Raw genomic sequence first — 23,946 nt, 5'->3', positions numbered from 1 at the left:
CTTACTATGCGGTTGGACAAAGCTCTCTCACACGTTACACATGTAAGCAGAGTCAGGATGAGCTCCACCCTGACATCTGGTGGTGAGTTGTGGCAAGTTGTGGAAAAGAACTTCAGGGGCTGATCTCATTTGCATAGGCACACCCATCCCGCCAAGCATGAGCCCATAGCTGTCCACATGGTCACTTTGTCTGCTGTGAGATCCCCAGTTTCTCTGTTATTGGGGCAGGAAGAATAATCTGTTATTATCCTGATTATGTGAATCAAGGACAGTGGAACTGTACTTGGCCTTTTGTTAAGATGGAGGGACTCGCCATCAACTAAGTAGCACTTGCTAAGCAAGGGACATGGATTCCAAAATTCAGTGAATTGAGAGAGCCTGGGGACAGGTATTAATACCTGGTGGTATGGACCCCCTGGTGAGGGCCTTACATGCTAATTGCACCTCCTCCTCTCTCCACTGTGAAATATTAGAGCTAATTTTGATTCCATTAGCAGTCTAGTTACAAGCTGTTGAACTGAATTCACTTTGGCCAATGGTGCACCAGCACTGAGGCTTCCCTACTACAAGCTGAAAGCACAAAAGAGCGAAACTTACTGAGAGGTGAAATCACTGAGTGTTGTGTTAAGTGGGGGGGGGGCTGAAGCTATATTGTGGAGCAGTTCATGGGATGGCTGGAGCGGCTCATGGCACAGCGGCCGAGCAGAGCGGCTGGTGGAGCAGTTTGTGGGATGGCTGGAGTGGTTCATGGGGGTGGCTGGCAGAGTGGAGCCCATGGAGAGGTGGGGGCAATCGACTTTGAACCACGTAAGGTGCCCCCTTAACCCCCCCATCTCCACCCAGGTTGGGAGGTAAAACTGCAGATAAACTTTCAAACTCTGGCGCTGCACTGACCAGGGACAGAGACTTTTGGGTTGTTGGACTTTTGGGACTTCGGGTGACTTTGGGTTGCTGGACTCAAGAACCAAAGGGAAAGGACATGCCCCAATTTGCTTGGGGTGGGTTTTTGCTCATTGGCTGTGTTCTGAATCCTGTTGGTGGTGTTTCCCCAACATAATGCCACATTGTTTCTCTCTGTTATTAAAAGGCTTTTGCTATACTCAGACTCTGTGCTTGCGAGAGGGGAAGTATTGCCTCCTGGAGGCTCCCAGCGGGGGTGGTATATATTTGTCCCAGGTCACTGGGTGGGGGCTCGAGCCGGTTTTGCATTGTGTTATTGGAATGGAACCCCTAGATACTGAACTCGGCCCTTGTTGCTGCCAACTCTGACAGGCAAAAGGGTTATACACACACACATCAAGTAGGCTTCCTTTGTAATAGATGTGGTTCGGATTGTTCAAGTCAGCTGATTGATATTATTGCCACTTGCGAGATTATAAAGGACTCACAGCTGTCATTTCTTTAGATGCCAAAAAGGCCTTTGACAGCATAGCCAAGGACTATCTTTTACATGTGTTAGCAAGATTTGGATTAAGATTTTATACTGTAACCTGAATTCTAGGGTAGTTACCAATGGTGTTATTTATTACCGAGAGGTGTGAGGCAGGGCTGCCCCTTTTCTCCTCTTCTGTTTGCTTTAGCTCTAGAACCTTTAGCCATTGCCATCTGAGCAAATCAGCAGATTCATGGTGTGGGGGGGGGGGGGCCAAGAAGAGCACAACATTATTCTCTATGCAGATGATGCTCCTATATTTGTATCTAAGACCAAGGTTACCATTCCTAATCTTTCAACCATTATTAGTAAGTTTGGACTAAGGATATAAGGATCTAAGGATATAAAAGTGATTAGGGTAAATCAGAAAATATTAGGCATTGGCAAATATGTCCACAAAGGCCTTTTCTTAAATTGGGACTCTTAAAGGCAGTCCTCTTATATGACACTTTTAGGAATACTGATTCCCAAAAATATTCAGGACATCACTAAGATAAATATAGAACCAATTATTGCCCATGTGGCTAATGATTTGGGGAGATGGAGTTGTTAACCCTCAGTTTGAGGGTTAAAACTAATATACTGAAAATAAATGTTTTTCCTAAATTTTATATATCCAGAGGGGTCTCCCTATTTCTATTCCTCAAACTTATTTTAAGAAATTCAATAATATTTTCACAATGTTCCTTTGGAACACAGGTAAGAAACCTAGACAGGCTCTGAACAAATTACAGCTACCCCTATCTCTGGGAGGATTTTGTTTTCCCAACTTGGAAAATTATCATATCTCCTATTTGTTAAGCCAGGCATCTTTGTGGCTGTTAGATATGACCACACAGACCCCCACTTTGGGTACAGTTGAATGATAATTTGTGTGCCCTCTCTTCCTTCCAGGCACTGTGGGATCAAATTATTATCGATTTGATGATTAAAGAGCTCCTACAATCATGGCTGTGAGACAAACTTGGTCAAATGTGGCTAAATAGTTCTGCTTCCATCCATTCTTCCATGTAAAAGCAATAGTATGGAGCAATCCTATCATTAAAACCTTTATGTGGCGGGATTGGCTGGAGAGAGGAATTATGACTGTGTTGAAGCTAATTTGCCAATGATAAATTTAAACCATTTGTAGATTTTCAACAACAATTTGGCTTGCCCTGCTCTGGAGCATGGAAATATCTCCAGTTAAAGCATTTACTTGTGAATGTATTTGGACTGGATGCATTGGGAGCTCGAGAACCTCAAGAACTTTTATTATTTTGGAGGAACTTCCAGGATTTTCTTAGCCAGCAGTATCCTATTATGATTTTCTGGCCTGAAAAACTGTGCCAAAGATTGATAATTTGAGAGTTGCTTGGAATAGAAATTTGGATACACAAATATTTCTGACCCAGGGAATACAATCGTATCTAACGTTAAAAAAACAAACAAAAAAACAACCTACTATAGAGCTGAGAAAATGGCTTATTCACCAAAAGACACTTTTTGGAATATACCAGTCACCACGTAGCCTAATGTTAGTTGGCCTCATAAATGCTGACAGCTCTTCAAAATCTAATTCTCTTTGTGCTACATTAGCTTGTATGTTTTGGGAATGCTTCTGGTTCAAGAATTTCTGGTATGAGGTGGGTCAAAGAACCAACTTGATATTGGATGGTAAGTTGTAGCCCTCCTCCTTGAGTTTCATTCTTGGATATATATTCCTGATACCTGGAGGTCACCTGGTAATAAGGTAGTGTGGTTCCAAAGTGCAGCTTTGGTTACTAAAAAATTAATCTTGCAAAAATGGAAAAATTGATTCCCACCAAATATTGATGCCTGGCTCAGTGATATGACTGATCTTGCAGCTAACAAATCACCAGCATTCCACAGAAAGCAACTGCCCAAAAAATGTAAATTTATGCTGACTCTTTAGAAGTCTATGTTTAACGGAGGCCCTGAAGATAGATAGGTCACTTCCCCTTCCCTCCCTTTGTCCTAACCTCTTTATTTACTTTGTGTATTATGATGAATCTTATATTTTGGTATATTTTTTGTATTTGGGAAATTAATTTAAAATATTTTTAAAAAGCTACTTTAGAATTGATGCTCAAGCAGAGAAGCTTCTTTCTCCTCAGTGTTTCTACTAGATATTTTCCCATTCATAAAGTGGAACAACATGACTTCAAATGTTCTGAAGGGTGGGAGGTTGGATTAAGTATAACATAAGGACAACATTTTTTTAAAAAGGAAAACTTGTGTATGCTGTTTGTGCCTTCTTTATGTTGTTTAAGTAGAAGCCACCTAGCTCAGTGGTACTGGGAGATCATGTAGGGTTGTCTTTTCAACAGTGATTGTACCTCCCAACAATGCAAATAAATAAAAGACTACAGTAGACTCCTGCAGTTTGCCAATTTTAGGTGGCAAAAATGAAGCTTACAAATTATTATAAATAGATAAAAGGTGCTATGGAGATGTTAATGCTTTATACTCTAATCTAAGGAATGTATATGGCCCCCATTACCACAATGTTTGAGTGTCCCTCAATTTCTAATATATTTGCCATCACAAACCCACTGAGAGGTAGGGAAGTGCTATTATCCTCATTTTAGAGATGGAAAACTGATGTACAAGACTAACTTGCCCCGGAATTCCATGGCAGATCAGGGAATTGATCCCATGTCTTCCAGGTCCTAAGTTAATGCCCTAACCACTGCATCATCCTTCCTCTCTTGGATTGTTTTTCTCTCATATTAAGTATTATAATAAATATATTAAATAGCCATTAACAGTGCCCTCCAAATAGGGGCTTCGCGGATAGTTACAGTGCCTTATTAACATACAAAAAAAGTTGTTGCTATGTATGTTCTTTACCTGTGTTACTCAAGAAAAATGGAAGCTTGCAAACTTAAAAATAACCAGTAATTTACTAGTGAATATTTGCCCTCCGGTATATGAACGGAACTCAAGGTTCCTTTCTGGCACAGCCAAACGCAACTGCTGCAGGCCGCACTTGCTGACATAGTACAGAATGTCATTGCTTCAGGTGAAGTAACTAATGTTACTTGTTGCTAGCTTGCAGAATAGAGCATTGGCTCAGGATAATAGTGGGGAGAATGAGTCACATTCAGGCTGGTTTGTTCAGCTTGCAAAAACAAGCCTTTGAAAAGACATCATGGATGCAGGTCAATATCTTTCAAATCAGACTGAATGCTGCCATATCTGTATCTAAAATTAAAATTTAAAAATTCTAGACTCCTTCATTAATCTGAAGATCGACAATTCTGGTTAATTTCACATTTATGTACAGCTGTTACTTATAGTAAAACCACTTGTTTACCCACTTTTTCCTACACAGTTACTAAAAAGAAAAAAAATCAATACAAAGCTTAGCAAACAAAGCAGCCAAATTGTATGGATTGTTTATCAGCCTTTCCAGTGACGTCAGCACAGTCTGAAATGTCACTCTGTCCTCTCACTGCACAAATGGTACGCTCCCATTGTTCTCTCTTGTAGGACACAGGACAGGAAAATTACAGGCTGCAGAGAAGCATGTGTATATGTGCGTGTATGCAGCAAGAATGGGAACAAGAGAAAGATCTGTGAGCTAGTGCAGTGAAAATCAGCTCAGTTTGAAATTATAGAAAGGAAAGGCTGAAGTTGGTAAAAATCCAGTAGAAATGGTTTCACCCTACGTTCTGTTTTCCATACACCTGGAATAGGATGATATGCAGAGTTATGATGTATAGAGCTGGGTCCTATGTAAGAAATGTTTAATGAACTGAAGAGAAAATTTCAATGTTAAAAAAATAATTGGTCCATGATTATGCATAAAAATAATTTAATTTAGACCTGTGCTGTCAAAACTGACCATGATTTTAATTTTGGGGGATTATTAGAGGTTTTGATTTTCAAATGCTTTGCAACCTGTGTCCTAAATATATTTCATAACTTTTAAAACAAAGACTGATTATTTGCTTTGTATATGCCAAGAGTTATAATCTTTAAGGGATGTTTGTTATACTGTCCTGGGACTCTCAGACATATAGATTGTCTAGAAAGAATGTCATCCTCTTAGAGCCTCCTAAAGATAACTTCAGTGGAACAGTTTAATACAATATGAAAGATCATTAGAACTTCTGTCACTGTAATTCTAATGCTAATAAGTAGAACAACGAGTCATGAGGCAGTAGTTATAAGTTTAATGCTGGCTGAGCCTTGAGACCAAAGGGAATGATGCTGAAAATCCTAAAATTCTTCTCCAGAAAGAAGCAGTGTCACACACAACAGAAAGGACAGTCCCAAAATGCAGTCATTAGATACTGCAAAGAATCTGGAGTTTCCACAAACTGTGTTTTTGTAATAATACGAGAGCAAGATGGGTTGGAGCCAGGGCTACCTTCTGATTCAGGAGTCATCCACACAATTTATTTCATGCCCTTCCTGGAAATACTGCATTCCAAAGTGACACTTAAATGGATAACTCCACAGGAAAAGATTTTGATGGATATTTCTGTTGGCAGCAATTCCAAGAATATTGCTAGTCTGTGGGGTCTTCTAGTAGGTAATGTGTTTTGGAACCTTGTTTGGAGGCTAGATAGTTGATATTTGCCAGCTGTTTCATTTCTAGATGAGACATAAAATAGCAAAATGGCCTGCTGGTCAGTGGCTCTCTGCTGTATTTGGAAGTGTCTGAAAATTTATGAAAGAAGAGTACCTGTGAATTCTTTAACGAAACTGATTGTAATGTTTTAGGCTCCAATTCGGCAAAGTATTTAAGCACTCACATGCTTAAAGTTGAGCACGTGGTTAAGTACCTTGCTAAATCCAGGCCTTAATACACTCTCATTTCATGTGTCTGTATAGGAACTTCAGGGTCTTGGAATGCCAGTGGCTAAAAATGCATGGTTTGCGTGGTGTACGTGAACATGTACTGTGCAGTGTGTGTGGGAGAGAGATTTTTATCCTTAATGGTATGTGGATACGTACTCATATAAAAACTGTGACATGATTCAAAAGTTTAAATATAGCATTTTATTTTAATTTGACCAAATAAACCTGGCCCTCTTATCTTATTGCAGACAATAGCTGTGAAATCTAAGATCTATCTTGTTTTATGCACACAACTTGAAAATAGAGAAAGAAATGGACTGGGGATGGTAGGAAAATGAATTGTGAAGTATAACAATGCTATTTTTTAGAAGAATTCATATGATCTGTGCTGTGAAAAACAACTTTTGCAGGTTTATTCCAATTTCATAGCACTTGGTTATTTGCTTGTGTGGTTTTCAGCCTTGTTGCTGTTCTGAACACATTTATTTTTAGTCAGGGTGGTGCCCAGTTTTGCTACCCCAATCAGACTAAACAAAGGTAGAACCATGGACATCTTTTGGGCATGTTCACTCATCTCCCAAGACAGAGAAGACTTCCTCACCCATTCCAAACAAACATTTTTCAAGACACATTTTCTTAATGATACAATCTTTGTTTCTTGATTTGCTGTGAATCAGCCCATGATGAATCCTGACAGCACTAGGGGCAACAGTAAGGAGGACTCAGGAAATCCATGAGCACACTAGGCCATGTCTTCTCTAGGAAAAACAGGTATGTTTTCATAATGATATACATGACAGCAAACACATTGCACATTCCTCTGAGGTTCACTTCAGCCAGCAACACTGAGGTAAAACTGCAACTTGCCCTGTCTGTGCTAGGATTTTACAGTGTCATAGCTAGTGCATGTGCGCTATCTCATTGCAAAACACACCTATTTTTCCAAGTGTAGACATGGTCTAAGGGTAAGCGGATGGGTTTTAGGAACTGATAAAACAGTGAGCAATAGTCAGAAGCTTAGGAAGGAAAGTTTTATGCTGGACCTTAGGAAAATGTTCCAATCAGTGTGGCAGTGGAATAGACTGGTGAGGGAAGAAGTTGAGGCACCATCTCTGCAGATAGAGAATTCAGAAGCAAGCTAGCTCAGACATTACTGAATATGTGATCTGAGCATTTAAGAGCTCTGACTGGTTGGCCTAAGAGGTGTTTTTCCTGACAGTATTGTCAATATCTTCCCACCTGCTTTTACCAAGTACCAGTGTTATATGATACACTGAGGCCTGCATTACTATTAGAGGTAGGGACAAGCCACAAAGTTCTGATCCAGATTTTGATCACTGTGAGGTTCAAGCCCATGTCTGATACACTAACTCTGTTGCGAATTATGGGTTTAAGGCTTTGCTCTTCTTTAAAAAAAATAGCTCTTTTCCTGGACTCCCCTTTACATGGTGGCCTGAGTTTTGCCAACTTCCTCCTTCAGCATCCTCACTGAGAATATTTAAAGCGTAATGGGTCAAATCCTGGTCTTATTGAAGTCAATGAGAGTGTTCCCATTGACTTCAATGGGGCAAGATTTCACCCATTGTGGGTACTATATCAACTTTCATGAATGCAAAAACACATATAAAAGTGAACTGCAAAGAGTTAATGTGTCTGTCAACTGCTGAAAAGTTCATAAGGAAGAAATATGTTGCCCCCTTACTAACATTCAGTGGGGGTGTTTTGGTTGGCTAGCTCCCAGTACTGAAAGGTGAATGGGTGGATAGGAAACCAGGACCCTGAGAACAATGGGGAGGGGCAAATGCTCCAGGTCAGCCTGAATGACAGGGCGGGCAGGCTAATCAGGAAGTCAGGAGGCCAGGGAGGTCCCATCCTCCGTGTGAGCTGGATTTGCCTGGGTCAGACAGAGTGGGGCCGAGCTAAGGAGAAAGCAGGGGCCCAAGCTGAGCTGGGGAGCAGAGCTGTGCCAGATCCAGAGGGACCAGAAAAGCAGCCCAGAGAGAGCAGACCCTGTCCTGGGAGCAGACCTGCAGCCCCACAGCCAGAGGCACAGCCCAGAGAGAGCAGACTTGCCCTGGGAGCGGAGCTGCAGCAACCAGAGCCAGAGGGGCCAGAAAAGCAGCCCAGGACACAGGTCAGTGCTGGGAGCAGAGTCACAGAAGCAGCCTGCAGAGCAGACCTGTTCTGGGAGCAGAGCTGCAGCAACCAGAGCCAGAGGGGCCAGAGAAGCAGCCCAGGGAGCTGGAGGCAGAGCAGCAGCAGCAGTGCAGAGACCGAGTGGTGGAGCTGGGTGCGGTGAGCAGCTGGGGAGAGCGAGGGGGACCCTGGGCAGCAGGCCCAGCAGAGGGAGACGCCTCAGCCAAGAGGCTCTGCAGGCCAGGTTTGGATCGTAACCCCGACAGGACGGGGGTGACGCTGGGAAGAAGGGGCCTATCACTTAGAGCCTGAGAGCGTGTGGCCACCACCAGAGCAAGTGTCCAACCCACAGCATCCCTGCAGCAAAGCCAGGCCTGAGAAGAAGGCCTGGGACTTACAAGGAACAGACTGTGAACTGCCCTGACATTCCAGAGACACTGTTTGTGATGTTCCCTGCCATACAGCGGGTTGATGTGTTTCCTTTAACCTTTCCCATTTTTCCTTATTCTTTTTAAAATTAATTGTTGATTAAATAACTTGCATTTGCTTTAAATTGTATGTAATGGTCAGTGGGTCAGAGAAGTGCCCAGTGCAGAGAGAGTACCGCAGAATGGGGACACCCTAGCCCCTGTCCTAGGTGACCACAGCAGGGTTGGGGGTCGAGCCCCCCAGGAATCCTGGGCCCAGCCTTGTTTGGATTACGAGGACTCTGCCAGGCAGGAGAGTGGAAGGGGAGTCCTCAAGGGCAGGGAGGCCACTTGTTAAAGGAAGTGGGAGCGAGGACTCAGATCCTTCGCTAGCCCACTTCACTGGGGTAGTGCAGAAGCCAGGAAAGTTCCCCACAATAGTGGGACTATTCCCCCGCTTATATATAGCTGACTTAAATGGGAGTGTTGTCTGAACAAGGACAATACAGTGCATGTAATTCATTATTTTCCATAGTCCCTTGTAATTATCAGTTCTCTGTATTTTTCCAGGTACTGCATTATAAGGCCTGCTATTAAGTTTAGTTTTAAAATGTTGAATACAAATATTTAAAAAATCAAGAAGCCGCTCCAAGCTGTGATTTGGTAGTGCCAAAATTTGGTCTTCAGCATGTTACAAGTAAAAGTAATTTTTTTCTGTGTAGCCTGCACATTTAAAGATTTATTTGCAGGGGGGAAAACAAGCAACCTTTGCCCTAGTTTTATCCAGAATTTGGAAAGCTCAGTGATTTGTGTTTACTTTTATTTTGCTTTATTTGGGGTTTTCAGCCTTTTTATTTGAGGTTTGAATAAGAAACATTAAATTTACTGAACTCCTCAGGAGAAATCTCACCTCTGCTGATTTGCATTTATTTCATGAGGATTTAACCTCTCATGTTTTGCTTGGTTTTCAATGAAACAGTAAGGGGTAGATAGATGCTCAACTGTCCATGTAGCTATGAAAATGTATGCCAGTTGAAAGAAAAGGAGTACTTGTGGCACCTTAGAGACTAACAAATTTATTTGAGCATAAGCTTTCGTGAACTACAGCTCACTTCATCGGATGCAATGTATATTCCTGTTTTTGTGTCTTTTTGTAACTTAAGGTTTTGCCTAGAGGGATTTTCTATGTTTTGAATCTGATCAACTTGTAAGGTATTTACCATCCTGATTGTACAAAGGTGATTCTCTTACCTTTTCTTTAATTAAAATTCTTCTTTTAAGAACCTGATTGATTTGTCATTGTTCTTAAGATTGAAGGGTTTGGGTCTGTGTTCACCTGTACAAATTGGTGAGGATTTTTACCAAGCCTTCCCCAGGAAAGGGGGATTTCATGGGGTCCCATAATGAAAGTATTGAAAGGTTCTAGATGTGACTTTTTAATAATAGAGCAGTGAGTGCTAAGTTTGTCTCTGCTATCAGAGGTACGTTTGCATGTGTAATATTATTTCTCTGTGCTAGTCTGCTCTGCAATAAATACAGTTTGTAGAATAATGAAAGCAGAAAAGACGATCAGAGAGCACAACATCACAGCAGGGAAAAGTGGCATGTGAATGCATGTAACTACCATCTGAAATATAGTTGGTACAATAGGTCACATTGTTAATCTACCAATTTAAACAGTGCCTCTTTCAAAGTTTTATGTTAACCATTTGCCATGGGTTAATCTTTCAGCTGGGTTGTTGTTGTATTTCCTAACAAGATATATTTTGCTTTTTGTTTGCTGTTTTTAATCATTATTATTAAATAGAAAATACACTCTGGTTTATTTAAAAATTTAGCAGTGCAAGTGAGAAGCCTTAGCCATTATTTAAGCATCAAATTATCTCGTTTAAAAAGATTGTCCTGTGATTTTCAAGCACTTTATCATCAGTCCAGTAAATATATTGATAACACTGATTTTTATTTTTGTTGTGAGGTTGATTGTTCAAAAATTAACAGATATTTTCAAGAAAGTTACAAAAAGCCCCAGTGTGTTATTTTATTCAAAATGATACAATCTTATAACAAGACAACAGTATTAAAAGACTCTATATTATTATACAGGGGACTGGTAGAGGCCCCTACACTTTCCACTACAAAGGATCCTTGCAACGCTTTCTTCCAGAAGCTCTCACACCTCTACTGTTTGCAGCAGACTTACTATGCAGCCCCCTGAGGCTACAGAACTACCTTTTCTTTGTCCCAGGACATTCCATTCAGATATGATTGAGATAAAAAATGTTACAAATCACTATTTTCCTTCTCTCATTTGTAAGAAATTACCAACATCCCAGAATTGCAGAACACCTTGTGAGTGGGCTCATGGCAATGTCAAAGAATAATAGCAGCACACAGTGCATTGGGACACCAGTGAGCCGCTGGAGCAGCTGTAGTGGAAAGAAGAATGGGGGAATTGTTGAGCTGCCCCCACATGTAAACTCCCAAACCCAGCATATGGCCCACACCCATTTACACTTCCCCAGGTGCACTATGTGGGGAAGGAGCTCCCCTAACTCCAGGGGCGGTGGAGTGGGAGGAGAAAGAGATCGCACCAAGCCAACTGGGCTTCCCCGACCCAGTAACCCATCCACCCCTCTGGGAAAACAACTTTCTCTTGCTGCTAGCCAATGTAGTTAGTCTTAATGTAGCTTAGGTGGTAGCTGCAATGCTGAAGGTGCTAGGTTCACACCCTGCAAATGATTTGTAACAGGGTGCGGAGGCGTTAAAGTTGCACAGGATAGAATTTTTAAAACTTTTTTCTTTAAAAAAAAAAGTCCTAGAAAATTACACACAAAAGAACTTTATTAAAAGAAGGTTAGTTAGGTTGCAAAGCTGAGAACTCAAAAGTTAGGAAATGCCAGATTTTATGGTTGCCCCTTGTGCATATTCATTATGATACCGTCTTTAATTCCATGATCACATACTCTGTTTTCTCCAGAACTGCTGCCTCATTCCTCTGCAAAGGAAGGACGCATAAGAGGACCAAATTAAGGTTACATGGGCAACCATAAACCTGACATTTCCTAACTTCCAAGGGGCATGACATTGCAACCTAAATAGCAGTCTTTTAACTTCATTTTTTAAATGTAAAATCCATACGCTGTGAAACTTACATTAATGGAACATCAAGGCGGAGATGTCTAGCACTCACAAGCATGGAAATTCGAAAAGTTAAGGCTTCACTGAAACATTAATTAAGCCATCTTAAAAAATAGCATGTATATTGAATAGTGCAGATTAAAAAACAACCAGTAATTGTTTGCATTTAACAAAGAAATCAGGAATAAAAAATTACTACTTAATTACAATGTGGCTGAGTTATTCATGTAATAGAAGCCTTAACACTTCCTTATTTTGAGTGCTTGATTTATCAACATTAATATGGCATTAATGCTGTTTTTTAATGTAATTTACTTGTATTTATTTATTTATTTCAAGTTAGAGGGGCAAAGAGAGAACAACATTGTGAAATCACTGTAATGAGATCTCAGTGCTGCTAGAGTGCTTTGGAGTTTCTTCAGTGTTGCTGAATTTCTTGCCACCTCATCACTATTATGTCACTTCAAGAGCGTACTCTTAAGACTAGTGTCATTAAAGCTCTCTAGGTTTAGGACATGCCTGGGGGGAAAAATGAATAGAAAACTCATGTTCCTGCATGAAAAGGCAGATTGAAACATGCATAGATTTAGAAATATGAAACAGATTTTCCTCTTTATCCTTCCCCTCTGGGGGCTATAAAAGATGTATATAAAATGATGTGATCACAACGTAGTTAAAGATTGTATTATAAGCACTGATTGAGCAATGCATTTAAGCATGTGTTTAAATCCCATTGAGATTAATAGGATTTAAGCATGTGCTTAAGTGTTTGCTGAAAAGGGATGGATTTACACACATGCTTAAGTATTATGCTTAAGCATAAGTTAAGCATTTATTTATTTAACTTGCAGATGGTACCAAGTTACGAGGGGTTACAAGTGCTTTTTTAAACAAGGAACAAGTGCTTTGGAGGATAGTATTAAAATTCAAAATGATCTGGACAAACTGAAGAAATGGTCTGAAGTAAATAGGGTGAAATTCAATAAGGATAAATGCAAAGTACTGCAGTTAGAAAGGAACAATCAATTGCACATATACAAAATGGGAAATGACTGCATAGCAAGGAGTACTGCAGAAAGGGATCTGGGGTTTACAGTGGATAACAAGCTAAATATGAGTCAGCAGGGCCGCTTGGAAATAGTGACCATAATATAATAACATTTAGCATTCCTGTGGTGGGAAGAACACCTCAACAGCCCAACACTGTGGCATTTAATTTCAGAAAGGGGAACTATGCAAAAATGAGGAGGATAGTTAAACAGAAATTAAAAGGTACAGTAACTCGAGTGAAATCCCTGCAAGCTGCCTGGATGCTTTTCAAAGACACCATAATAGAGGCCTCAACATAAATGTATACCCCAAATTAAAAAACACAGTAAAAGAATTTAAAAAGAGCCACCGTGTCTGAATAACTATGTAAAAGAAGCAGTGAGAGATAAAAAGGCATATTTTAAAAAGTGGAAGTCAAATCCTAGTGAGGTAAATAGAAAGGAGCATAAACACCACCAAATTAAATGTAAAAATGTAATAAGAAAAGCCAAAAAGGAGTTTGAAGAACAGCTAGCCAAAAACTCAAAAGGTAATAACAAAATGTTTTTTAAGTACATCAGAAGCAGGAAGCCTGCTAAACAACCATTGGGGCCCCGGACTATCGAGATACAAAAGGAGCACTTAAAGATGATAAAGTCATTGCAGAGAAACTAAATGAATTCTTTGCTTCAGTCTTCACAGCTGAGGATGTTAGGGAGATTCCCAAACCTGAACCATCTTTTGTAGGTGACAGATCTGAAGAATTGTCACAGATTGAAGTGTCACTAGAGGAGGTTTTGGAATTAATTGAGAAACTTAACAGTAACAAGTCACTGGGACCAGATGGCATTCACCCAAGAGTTCTGAAAGAACTCAAATGTGAAATTGTGGAACTATTAACTATGGTTTGTAACCTGTCCTTTAAATCAGCTACTGTACCCAGTGACTGGAAGATAGCTAATGTAATGCCAATATTTAAGAAGGGCTCTAGAGGTGATCCTGGCAATTATTGACCGGTAAGTCTAACGTCAGTACTGGGCAAATTAGTTGAAACAATAGTAAAGAATAAAATTGTCAGACACATAGAAGAACATAAATTGTTGCGCAAAAGTCAACATGGTTTCTGTAAAGGGAGATCACGTCTTACTAATCTATTAGAGTTCTTTGAGGGGGTCAACAAACATGTGGACAAGGGGGATCCAGTGGACATAGTGTACTTAGATTTCCATAAAGCCTTTGACAAGGTCCCTCACCAAAGGCTCTTACGTAAATTAAGTTGCTATGGGATAAGAGGGAAGATCCTTTCATGGATTGAGAACTGGTTAAAAGACAGGGAACAAAGGGTAGGAATAAATGGTAAATTTTCAGAATGGACAGGGGTAACTAGTGGTGTTCCCCAAGGGTCAGTCCTAGGACCAATCCTATTCAACATATTCATACATGATCTGGAGAAAGGGGTAAACAGTGAGGTGGTAAGTTTGCAGATGATACTAAACTGCTCAAGATAGTTAAGACCAAAGCAGACTGTGAAGAACTTCAAAAAGATCTCACAAAACTAAGTGATTGGGCAACAAAATGGCAAATGAAATTTAATGTGGATAAATGTAAAGTAATGCACATTGGAAAAAATAACCCCAACTATACATACAATATGATGGGGATTAGCGACAACTAATCAGGAGAAAGATCTTGGAGTCATCGTGGATAGTTCTCTGAAGACGTCCACGTGGTGTGCAGCAGCAGTCAAAAAAGCAAACAGGATGTTAGGAATCATTGAAAAAGGGATACAGAATAAGCAGAGAATATCTTATTGCCCTTATATAAATCCATGGTATGCCCACATCTTGAATACTGCATACATATGTGGTCCTCTCATCTCAAAAAAGATATACTGGCATTAGAAAAGGTTCAGAAAAGGGCAACTAAAATGATTAGAGGTTTGGAATGGGTCCTATATGAGGAGAGTTTAAAGAGGCTAGGACTTTTCAGCTTGGAAAAGAGGAGACTAAGGGGGGATATGATAGAGATATATAAAATCATGAGTGGTGTGGAGAAAGTGAATAAGGAAAAGTTATTTATTTATTCCCATAATAAAAGAACTAGGCGCCACCAAATGAAATTAATGGGTAGCAGGTTTAAAACAAATAAAAGAAATTTCTTCTTCACTCAGTGCACAGTCAACCTGTGGAACTCCTTGCCTGAGGAGGTTGTGAAGGCTAGGACAATAACAGGGTTTAAAAGAGAACTGGATAAATTCATGGAGATTAAGTCCATTAATGCCTGTTAGCTTGGATGGGTAAGGAATGGTGTCCCTAGCCTCAGAGGGAGGAGATGGATGGCAGCAGAGAGATCACTAAATCATTACCTGTTAGGTTCACTCCCTCTGGGGCACCTGCCATTGGCCACTGTCGGCAGACAGGATACTGGGCTGGATGGACCTTTGATCTGACCCTGTATGGCTGTTCTTATGTTCTTATGTTCTAACAGTGTAACACTGTTGCAAAAAAAAAAAGTGAACCTCATTCTGGGGCGTATTAGGAGGCATGTTGTAAGCATGACACAAGAAGTAATTCTTCCAATCTACTCTGCACTGGTAAGGCCTCAGCTGGAGTATTGTGTCCAGTTCCGGGTGCCACATCTCAGGAAAGATGTGGACAAATTGAAGAAAGTCCAGAGGAGAGCAACAAAAATGATTAAAGGTCTAGAAAACATGACCTATGAGGGAAGATTGGAAAAAAAATGGGTTTAGTCTGCAGAAAAGAAGACTGAAGGGGGGACATGATAACCGTTTTCAAGTACATAAAAAGTTGTTACAAGGAGGAGGATGAAAAATTGTTCTCATTAATCTCTGAGGATAGGACAAGAAGCAATGTGCTTAAATTGTCGCAAGAGAGGTTTAGGTTGGACATTAGGAAAAACTTCCTAACCATGAGGGTAGTTAAGTACTGTAAGAAATTGCTTAGGGATGTTGTGGAATCTCCATCATAGGAGGTTTTTAAGAATAGGTTAGACAAACACCTGTCAAGAATGGTCTTTTATTATGTCGTCCTGCCTTCAGTGTAGGGACTAGACTAGATGACCTGTTGAGGTCCTTTTCAGTCCTACACTTCTGTGATTCTTCGCTTTGTTTAATCACAGCCATAATGCATGTGCACAAAGGGGAAGAATCAAAGTTGCAAAAGTCCTAACTTATTCCTTGATTTTGCAAAAAAAAAAAATTGACTTTGCAATAAATAACATTTTAATTTAGTTTTATATATAAAATTTAAAATGTGTATTCTTATATATGCTCAGATACAATACTGATGATCGCTGGTATAATAATTTAGATAGTATAGTATGTTTATGTTTTTATATATGTATGCTAAAAATTAAGGTTGCCTCAAGTTAGGCACTCAAGTGCATATTTATACTCCTACAAAATATTCTGATTTTTCCTAACTAAGCCTCCCTAACTTCTGTTTGAAGTCAAGTGGACCTGTGAATGCCCAGCACCACTGAAAATCAGTCCAGTCCACTTATTTAGGAGCCTAAATACGAATTTAGGCAGCAAGGTTTGAAAATTATGAACATTCTATACTGTATACCGTTTTTAACTTACCCTTTAGGTGGTATTCTGTAACACAGAATTTGTTGATTTGAGGCACTGAATTAGGAAACTGAGCCACACACTCTGAGTGGATCAAAGGCTTTGTGACATACATATGTGTGACAAAAGCTTTTTCTACACTAGAGAAATTTTCTATTCTAAGTAATGTTAGACTTTAACCCCAACCCCACTTGTCAGTCACCTCACACCCACACACAAACGTGCTCCATACTTCATTTTGCGCGTGTTCCACAAAAAAATGGATTATTCTTGCTTTCCACAAGTCTTAAGAATCATTGCTCTCTCAATAGTCAGTTTGCACTGCTCTTTTTCAGTATAGTCTGGCAGCTTAATGCACTTTTTGGCAGTATCTTGTTTTAGTGTCCATACAATGTTTTTGTGCATTATGGATTTCAAGACCCTGAATGCAAAGAAATTCCCTGATGACACTTTGTCACTGGAATAAGAACACCACCGCCTCCTGATTCACAAGCCAGATGTCAGTGAAATTACTTTAATTAAATTTCAATTATTTTATTGAACACTTCACACTAATATTTTGTTATAGAACAGAATTAACTAGGAGGTACAGATGATATATCTGTATTAGTGTCTGTATAAACCGTATAGCTTATTAGTACTTTCCTCTTATCCCCCCAAACCAAGACATCATTATATAGGTAAGAGCAGAAAGAAAAGGAAATGGGCCACTGCATCTAGAAGCTGTGAAACTGATGCTGCTTTGTGTCTTTGTAGTTGGACATGTCAATTACTTGTGATCCAAGGAATCCATGTCAGGTAACATCTTAGAGTGGTCTATGAAGGGTAAACATGTCATGCACCAAGTTCCAGGAATATGAAATGGCAGATGGAGTGACATGTACATTGAAACTACCTTCTTGAGTTATGGCCACAGCCATAGTGGCATCATTTGGATTACCCTGAAGACTTAGATTCGTAGCCTCCACATATGCAGCTGGCTGGTAGAAGACATTGCAAACATAAAGAGCACCAATGAGGCACAAATACAAGAGCTCTACAAAGAAGAAATGAAGTCAAGGATAGCTGCAGATGTGGGGACAGAGAAGCCACTAGTAAGAAACTAGAGCTGTGCATCAATCCTTTACACCCCACTAAGCACCCAAAGTCAATGGTAAACATTGTCAGTGGTGGAATGACACCACCATCCATCAATGTACATGACACTCTTAAAATTGGAATTCGCCAAATGCAAGAATTTGAACATGGCTGACCAAAGAGTTCTATGACACAATACTAAGGATAACAGAGCAACTGGCAGTGACAAAAAAGCATGTGCAGATTGGTCCAACAAAGATATTTGATACTAACCTTATCTGTTCAAGAGGCTTACAAGACACTTACCAGGGTGAGCATCAAGAATATTTTGTCATGTGAGTTGGCTCCTGTATCAACCTCAATGTTCACTGGCTCTGGTGACATAAGGATTACCCATGCTATGTCTAACCTATAGAATCAGCTGCAGGCAGAGGTGTCAACTAGGCATACTTCACAAGAGATAACCTGCACAATTATTGACAGTTCCGTAGTTCTTTGGCTAATACACTAGCCAGCAAGAGGTATCATCAACGACTTGTGACCAGTTTCAGAGATTATATTAAACACAAGGCAGCAGTAGGCGATGTATACCTTGTCTTTGACAGGTACAAAGACTTCAGCACAAGATTTAGCAGAGCTACAGAAACAAGCAGAGTGTGTCAGTTGAGTACAAGTACACAGCTTCCTCCACAGAAAGGTTACTTGATAGTAACTGAAAATAAGACACAGATGATTGGCATAGTTTGTACCAAACTCATTAACAAGACAAGAAATTTCACCAGTGACACACATTAAAGCACAAGCTAGTCATCACAGGCAGTGACAACACCACAGCTGAAATAAACAAGGGAGATGTAGTGATCAATAGAGAGTATATGGCCACCTCTCATGAGGAAGCCAACAACATCCTTGCACAACAAAGAGTGATGGTTGCAAAACATAGTCAGTTGGTAATATCATTATTATCAGATGACACTGATGTATTTGTCTTTTTTTTGCACCACTGCCTTGAACAGAGTCTAACCTCTTCCGTGATTTTGGAACCCAGGTACAAGAGAGAGCTGTAATAGACATCCATGCTCCTGCAGAGCAACACCAGAACATTGTACCAGGACTGTTAACTGCCCATGCACTCTCAGGTGATACAGTAGTTTCCTATTTCGGCCTCGGCAAAAGCACTATGTTTGAGTTTCTGTGAGCTGGATGCTCCCTCCCTCTTCTGGATGACTCAGTGCAGCAATGCCTGATGTCATTGAAATTCATGGCTGCATGCTACGGACAATCAAATTGTGCCACCATGTCAGAAGCATGGTAGAAATCGGTAGCAAAAAATGGCAAATGTCAACACCAAATCTCAGTTTCCTACCACTAACTGAAGCATTTATAGTAAATGTAAAATGAGTTTCAGAGTAACAGCCGTGTTAGTCTGTATTCGCAAAAAAATACATCAGGTGGATTTGTGCTGGAAATGGCCCACCTGATGATCACTTTAGATAAGCTATTACCAGCAGGACAGTGGGGTGGGAGGAGGTATTGGTTCATATTCTCTGTGTATATATAAAGTCTGCTGCAGTTTCCACGATATGCATCTGATGAAGTGAGCTGTAGCTCACGAAAGCTTATGCTCTAATAAATTGGTTAGTCTCTAAGCTGCCACAAGTACTCCTTTTCTTTTTGTAAAATGAGTACATTTTCAAGCATGTGTGTGGAAAAGTGCTTTGAATCCAGAGACACCGGCACTTGATCCACTGCAGTATGGATGGATGCACAATGACAGTTCCAAGTCTCTGTTTTCAAAAACTGTACCAGACAATGTCATGCTTGCTTATAACAGGGTTAGAAAAAGAACTAGATAAATTCATGGAGGACAGGTCTATCAATGGCTATTAGCCAAGATGGGCAGGGATGGTGTCCCTAGCCTCTGTTTGCCAGAAGCTGGGAATGAGCAACAGGGAATGGATCACTTGATGATTACCTGTTCATTCCCTCTGGGGCACCTGGCATAGGCCACTGTCAGAAGGCAAGATATTGGGCTATGTGGACCTTTGGTCTGACCCAGTGTGGCCATTCTTATGTTCTCCTCCATATATTTTGGAGTTAATAAAGTACTCTTGTGAGAGTGATATGCCTTGTAAGTCTATGAGAAGTAGATGTAACAGTCCCAATCATATTGTGTGCATGCCAAGGAGGTGTATTGTGTTGCAATGATTTCAAAAAATCAGCATTAGCATTTGCAGATGAAAACTACAATGACAAGTAGTCAGTGTTATTACTCATATGCGGACACTCAACTGTAGTTTGATTGAGAGAGAACACTAGTAATCATTTATAATGATTCCATTTGTTGTTGTTCTTTTGTTGATATATATAATGTGTTGAATATTTTTTACATTAAAAAGAGTGGTCACTATATAAAATGATAATTGAGGTCCATGCTATCCCCTAATTTTCATCCTCATGTACACCTATTACTCAAATATTATTGTTATTGATGATATTGCACATGTTAAATACCTGCATTTCACTTATTAGAATTCTTCTGCCTTGATTTTCTTTGCCCCAAATCATGCAAACTCTTTTAATGATTATGGGGGGTGGTGAAGGTGGAATGAGAAGTCAATATTTCAATATGCTCAACAGTGGTAGAGGGTCATCATCAGGCAGATTCTTAAAATGTATGGTCTTGAGATACAGAATCCACAATAAAACCTTGTATGGACCCTAAAGCAAGGTTGATCAGAATGGCAGCCAGACTGCAGATGCAGGATTAAATTGTTCCAGCAGGCCTTCCGCTACTGACCTGCAGTGCATCCATGGTCTATATAAATGTCCCAGAAACCACTTCTGGGAGCAGTGTGGGGAACTACAGGATGGTTACCCATAGGGCATTGCAACGGAAACATTTAGAACAATGCTAATGTGAATCTGTGTTTACAGCTATAATGGTCTTTAGACCGAATCAGCATGACTAGTGTGGATGCATTGAACTGTCTGTGCTGAAACTAGTTCTATCCTGTCAGTTCAGTGACAAACAATTCAGTTCTCTACACTTGACCTAAAAGCAGAATTGAATCCATAGTTCAGCTTAGTAACCTTGCACCTCCAAGAGAGAAAAGAGGTATGGTTGAAATGGCTCAGAGATTAGTTGAGTCTCATAAGGACAATTGAACATGTGCATCTGCTGCCTTATTTGACTTTCTAGTAGCGTAATTACTAACCTGCTGTGGTTGCCTTCCCCTTCTCAGAACTGGAATACTCTGATGTACCTCTTGAGAGGTTTGTGGCTAGTTTATACTCTTTATATGGTCTATTAAAAAGCTGATATGGTTTGGCTAGAACAATGGTGCACTATTTGCGTACATATAGCAAACTCTATATAGCAATACTGAACCAAAAGAAACCAGGTGTATCATCTGTAACGTTGATTTACGTATCTACTTCTGTGTGTGCACGTATAAAGACCTTTGTACTTAGTTAGCAAATATAATCTGCACCTACCTTTTAAAATGCAAATAGACAGTTCTTGGGAGTAAGGGGAGAAGAGAGCAGGCAACAGCTACACTTGACATTGCATCACACAGTAGCTTGCAAGATGCACAGCAACATGTAGTTTTAACGTTTCTATGAAAGTCTAAAAGCTGCTATTTTGAGTCCACGTTTCCTTTTAAACTCAGATAACTGCAGTAAAAATTGTTTAGAGCTGAAGCTGTGAGAGAGGCAGACGAGTGCAGCTCTTGTCCAAAGACTAATAAATAACTGGAATAGCGCATCTCTAATATGCGGTACTGCAGTTGAAAACAGACATTAGGACGATATCAATCATCCTAAAAATGAACAAACTGCTTATAATGAAAGTGAAAAAAATGGATCCCTCATTAATATGCCTCCCACCCACCGCAGTCTGATTGGTTTCAGAAGCCACTGCTTCTGAGCGTACTGTAGGACCTGAAACTAAAAGACAGCAGCAAGATTCTAGTGCTACAGCCAAGTGCAGCGTAGCCAGAGAAACAGGCAACAAAAATAGAATGCCAGGATTGCTGTGCGTGGGTGAGGCAGAAACCACATTATGAGCGAAAGCTTCCAGTATTATTTTAGAACCAATCCAGAGCCCTTCTCATTTTGTTCTCTTTTCACAAAATACCCATGGGGAGGATCGGAGGAGAAAGAAAGAAAGAAATAAAAGACATCTAGAATTTTAATTTATAGTTCCCTTCTTGTTTTCTTGCTTGAAAAGCTGCTCAGAAACATACATTTGTGCACAAATAAGTTTGACAGTGGGAAAGGGTTAATTACTTTTGAGGATTGGCAAGAGAATTGCAGTTTGAAAGACAGAGACTGGACAGCTGTGTTTGCTGTGGTATTTTTAAGTGCATTAATGCAGGCTCCAATCACTGGGCCATGCTTGACCTATTTTTGGCTCAGGCTGGCCATTGTTCTATTTCTGTTGCCTGTGGGCCACACTGTTGTTGATTCATATGCAAATGAGTTATCACTAGCTTCAGCCAACTTTGCAGAGACACAGAGAAAGGGAGATAGAGAGAGAGAGGAGAGACGGAGAGGAGAGAGAGAAAGGAGGAGGGCACAGAGACAGAAACACTTGTCAAGGCTGAGGGTAATTGAAACTAAGCCCTTAGGGGCTGAAGTCCCTGGAAACGGTGCTTATTTGGTTTTATTTTTTAAAGTGGCTTTATTCTCCCCACCACCACCCCACAAGAAAGCCTGAAGCACAAATACATTTCTTCATCCACCTGCTGTTGGCTTCCAGAACACAACTATTCCAACTCAGAGGTGCATAGTCCACTGAGTCCTCCTTATTATTTTGCAGCAGACTGGGGCAGAGCAAAAATGGATTGTTCTTTTGTTTTTTAAATAGATATTTATTCAAATGCTTAAATATTGTTAATTACCAAAGTCTATTATTTCTCCAACCCCCCCCCCCCCCGTGAAGGAGGTAGGATTAGAGAGGGTAGCTCCTGACACCCCTGTATACAGTGATGAATCTTTCGTGTAGCTGAAGTACAGACTGATTGGAATATGCTGCAGACAATTTACGAGAGCGAATCGTGTTTTTCCTCAGATGGAGTTTCTGGACGTGAACAGCTCTTTGCTCAGCAAAGAATGCACAGTATGATCAGCTCAGGTAAGAGGCAGTTCAATAACTAAGGCTTCTCTGTCTGGAGGATGACTTTCTCAGGAAATACAAACTGTCACAGTAAAGCACTTCTGCTTTAAGGAGTTGGTTCTATTTCAAGTTCTTTTATTCTGCTTTTTATTAAATGATTATCTCTACAACAATATTATGTGAACACTTGCTGCTGCTGTTGTGGTTTTCTTTTAAGCCTGCTGCTTCCAAGCAGAAAGAAAACTAGCAAGTAAAATGCAGTGCGGGGTTTTTTTCTCTCTTTTTCTGTGATGGCAAAATGGGGCTTGCAATGATTGCAGGCTCAGTCAGAATGAGACTCCATCAAACAAGACCGTATCAGCAGGCTGCAATTCATATAACTCATATTAGTCAGTTTTGTTCATATATCATTTTGTAAGCAGGAATAGGTCAATTTGTAAGTTTCTTTTTCTCAATTTACAGACAGAGTTTTCTGTAAAAGTCCTTTTCTGTTTTCATAATGCTGTCATTTTTGATTATTCTAAAGTAAATCTGTGTCTTTCTTACATAGGGCTCCCGTAACTTTAAACATATTACTTTACTTTAAACCTGTTTGTACCTTTAAACATATTTGGGAACCTTGGCAGTGCCAGTCAGATGTGATGACTCACTGAAAATGTAAGTTGGATGTGTTTTTAAAGCAGGTGTTTTAAAGCTGCAGTTACAGAATAACAGATATTATCTCACAGTTTTGAAGACCTTGTATTTTCTAGTTTCTGTAGTATCTGTGTTTTAGACCTTGCAAATGATGCACTGAAACTGAATTACGTTGCAAGAGTTTAACAAGATAACTTAGTAAAATAACCCAGAGTGCAAGTCAAATTTGGTCTCTCTCTGGTTAACACTGTGAGGTTCTGGCTTTGGTTTTACAGTGCTTAACTTCATTATGTTTGGGGACACAATGTTATCTGCTTTATGCACTTTCAACTCCTTGTTTCTGGTTCTCCTTTATTACAGTAGTTGTAAAGTTGGCTTTGCATAAGACCTGCATGTGAAATTTGCTGTGAATTGCTCACATAGACTTCAATCTTAGTTAACCCCCCGAAACAGTCACAAAACTTGGCAGTGCTTCCCACTTTCCGAAGTGTGAGCATGTCTGAAAAAACCCTTTTGCTGGTTCGCAACATGCCTGTTCTAATGGTCATATCCTTGGTCCACCTGTTGA

The 23,946-nt window shown here is 40.1% G+C and overlaps 1 protein-coding gene across 1 annotated transcript in view; it reads left to right on the top strand.

Moving 5' to 3' along the window:
• HDAC9 (histone deacetylase 9) overlaps nucleotides 1-23,946 on the top strand; it is a 704,858-nt gene that overhangs the window by 327,224 nt on the left and 353,688 nt on the right. The window contains exon 4 of the mRNA XM_073333773.2: nucleotides 22,698-22,760. Within this exon, the coding sequence (XP_073189874.1) occupies nucleotides 22,698-22,760 (63 nt within the window). The remainder of the gene's footprint in view (nucleotides 1-22,697; nucleotides 22,761-23,946) is intronic.

Source organism: Lepidochelys kempii, chromosome 2 (genome assembly GCF_965140285.1).
Source record: "Lepidochelys kempii isolate rLepKem1 chromosome 2, rLepKem1.hap1, whole genome shotgun sequence".
NCBI classification, from domain to species: Eukaryota; Metazoa; Chordata; order Testudines; family Cheloniidae; genus Lepidochelys; species Lepidochelys kempii.
Note: the sequence above shows the minus strand (reverse complement) of the source record. Positions and strands in the feature narration are given on the sequence as shown.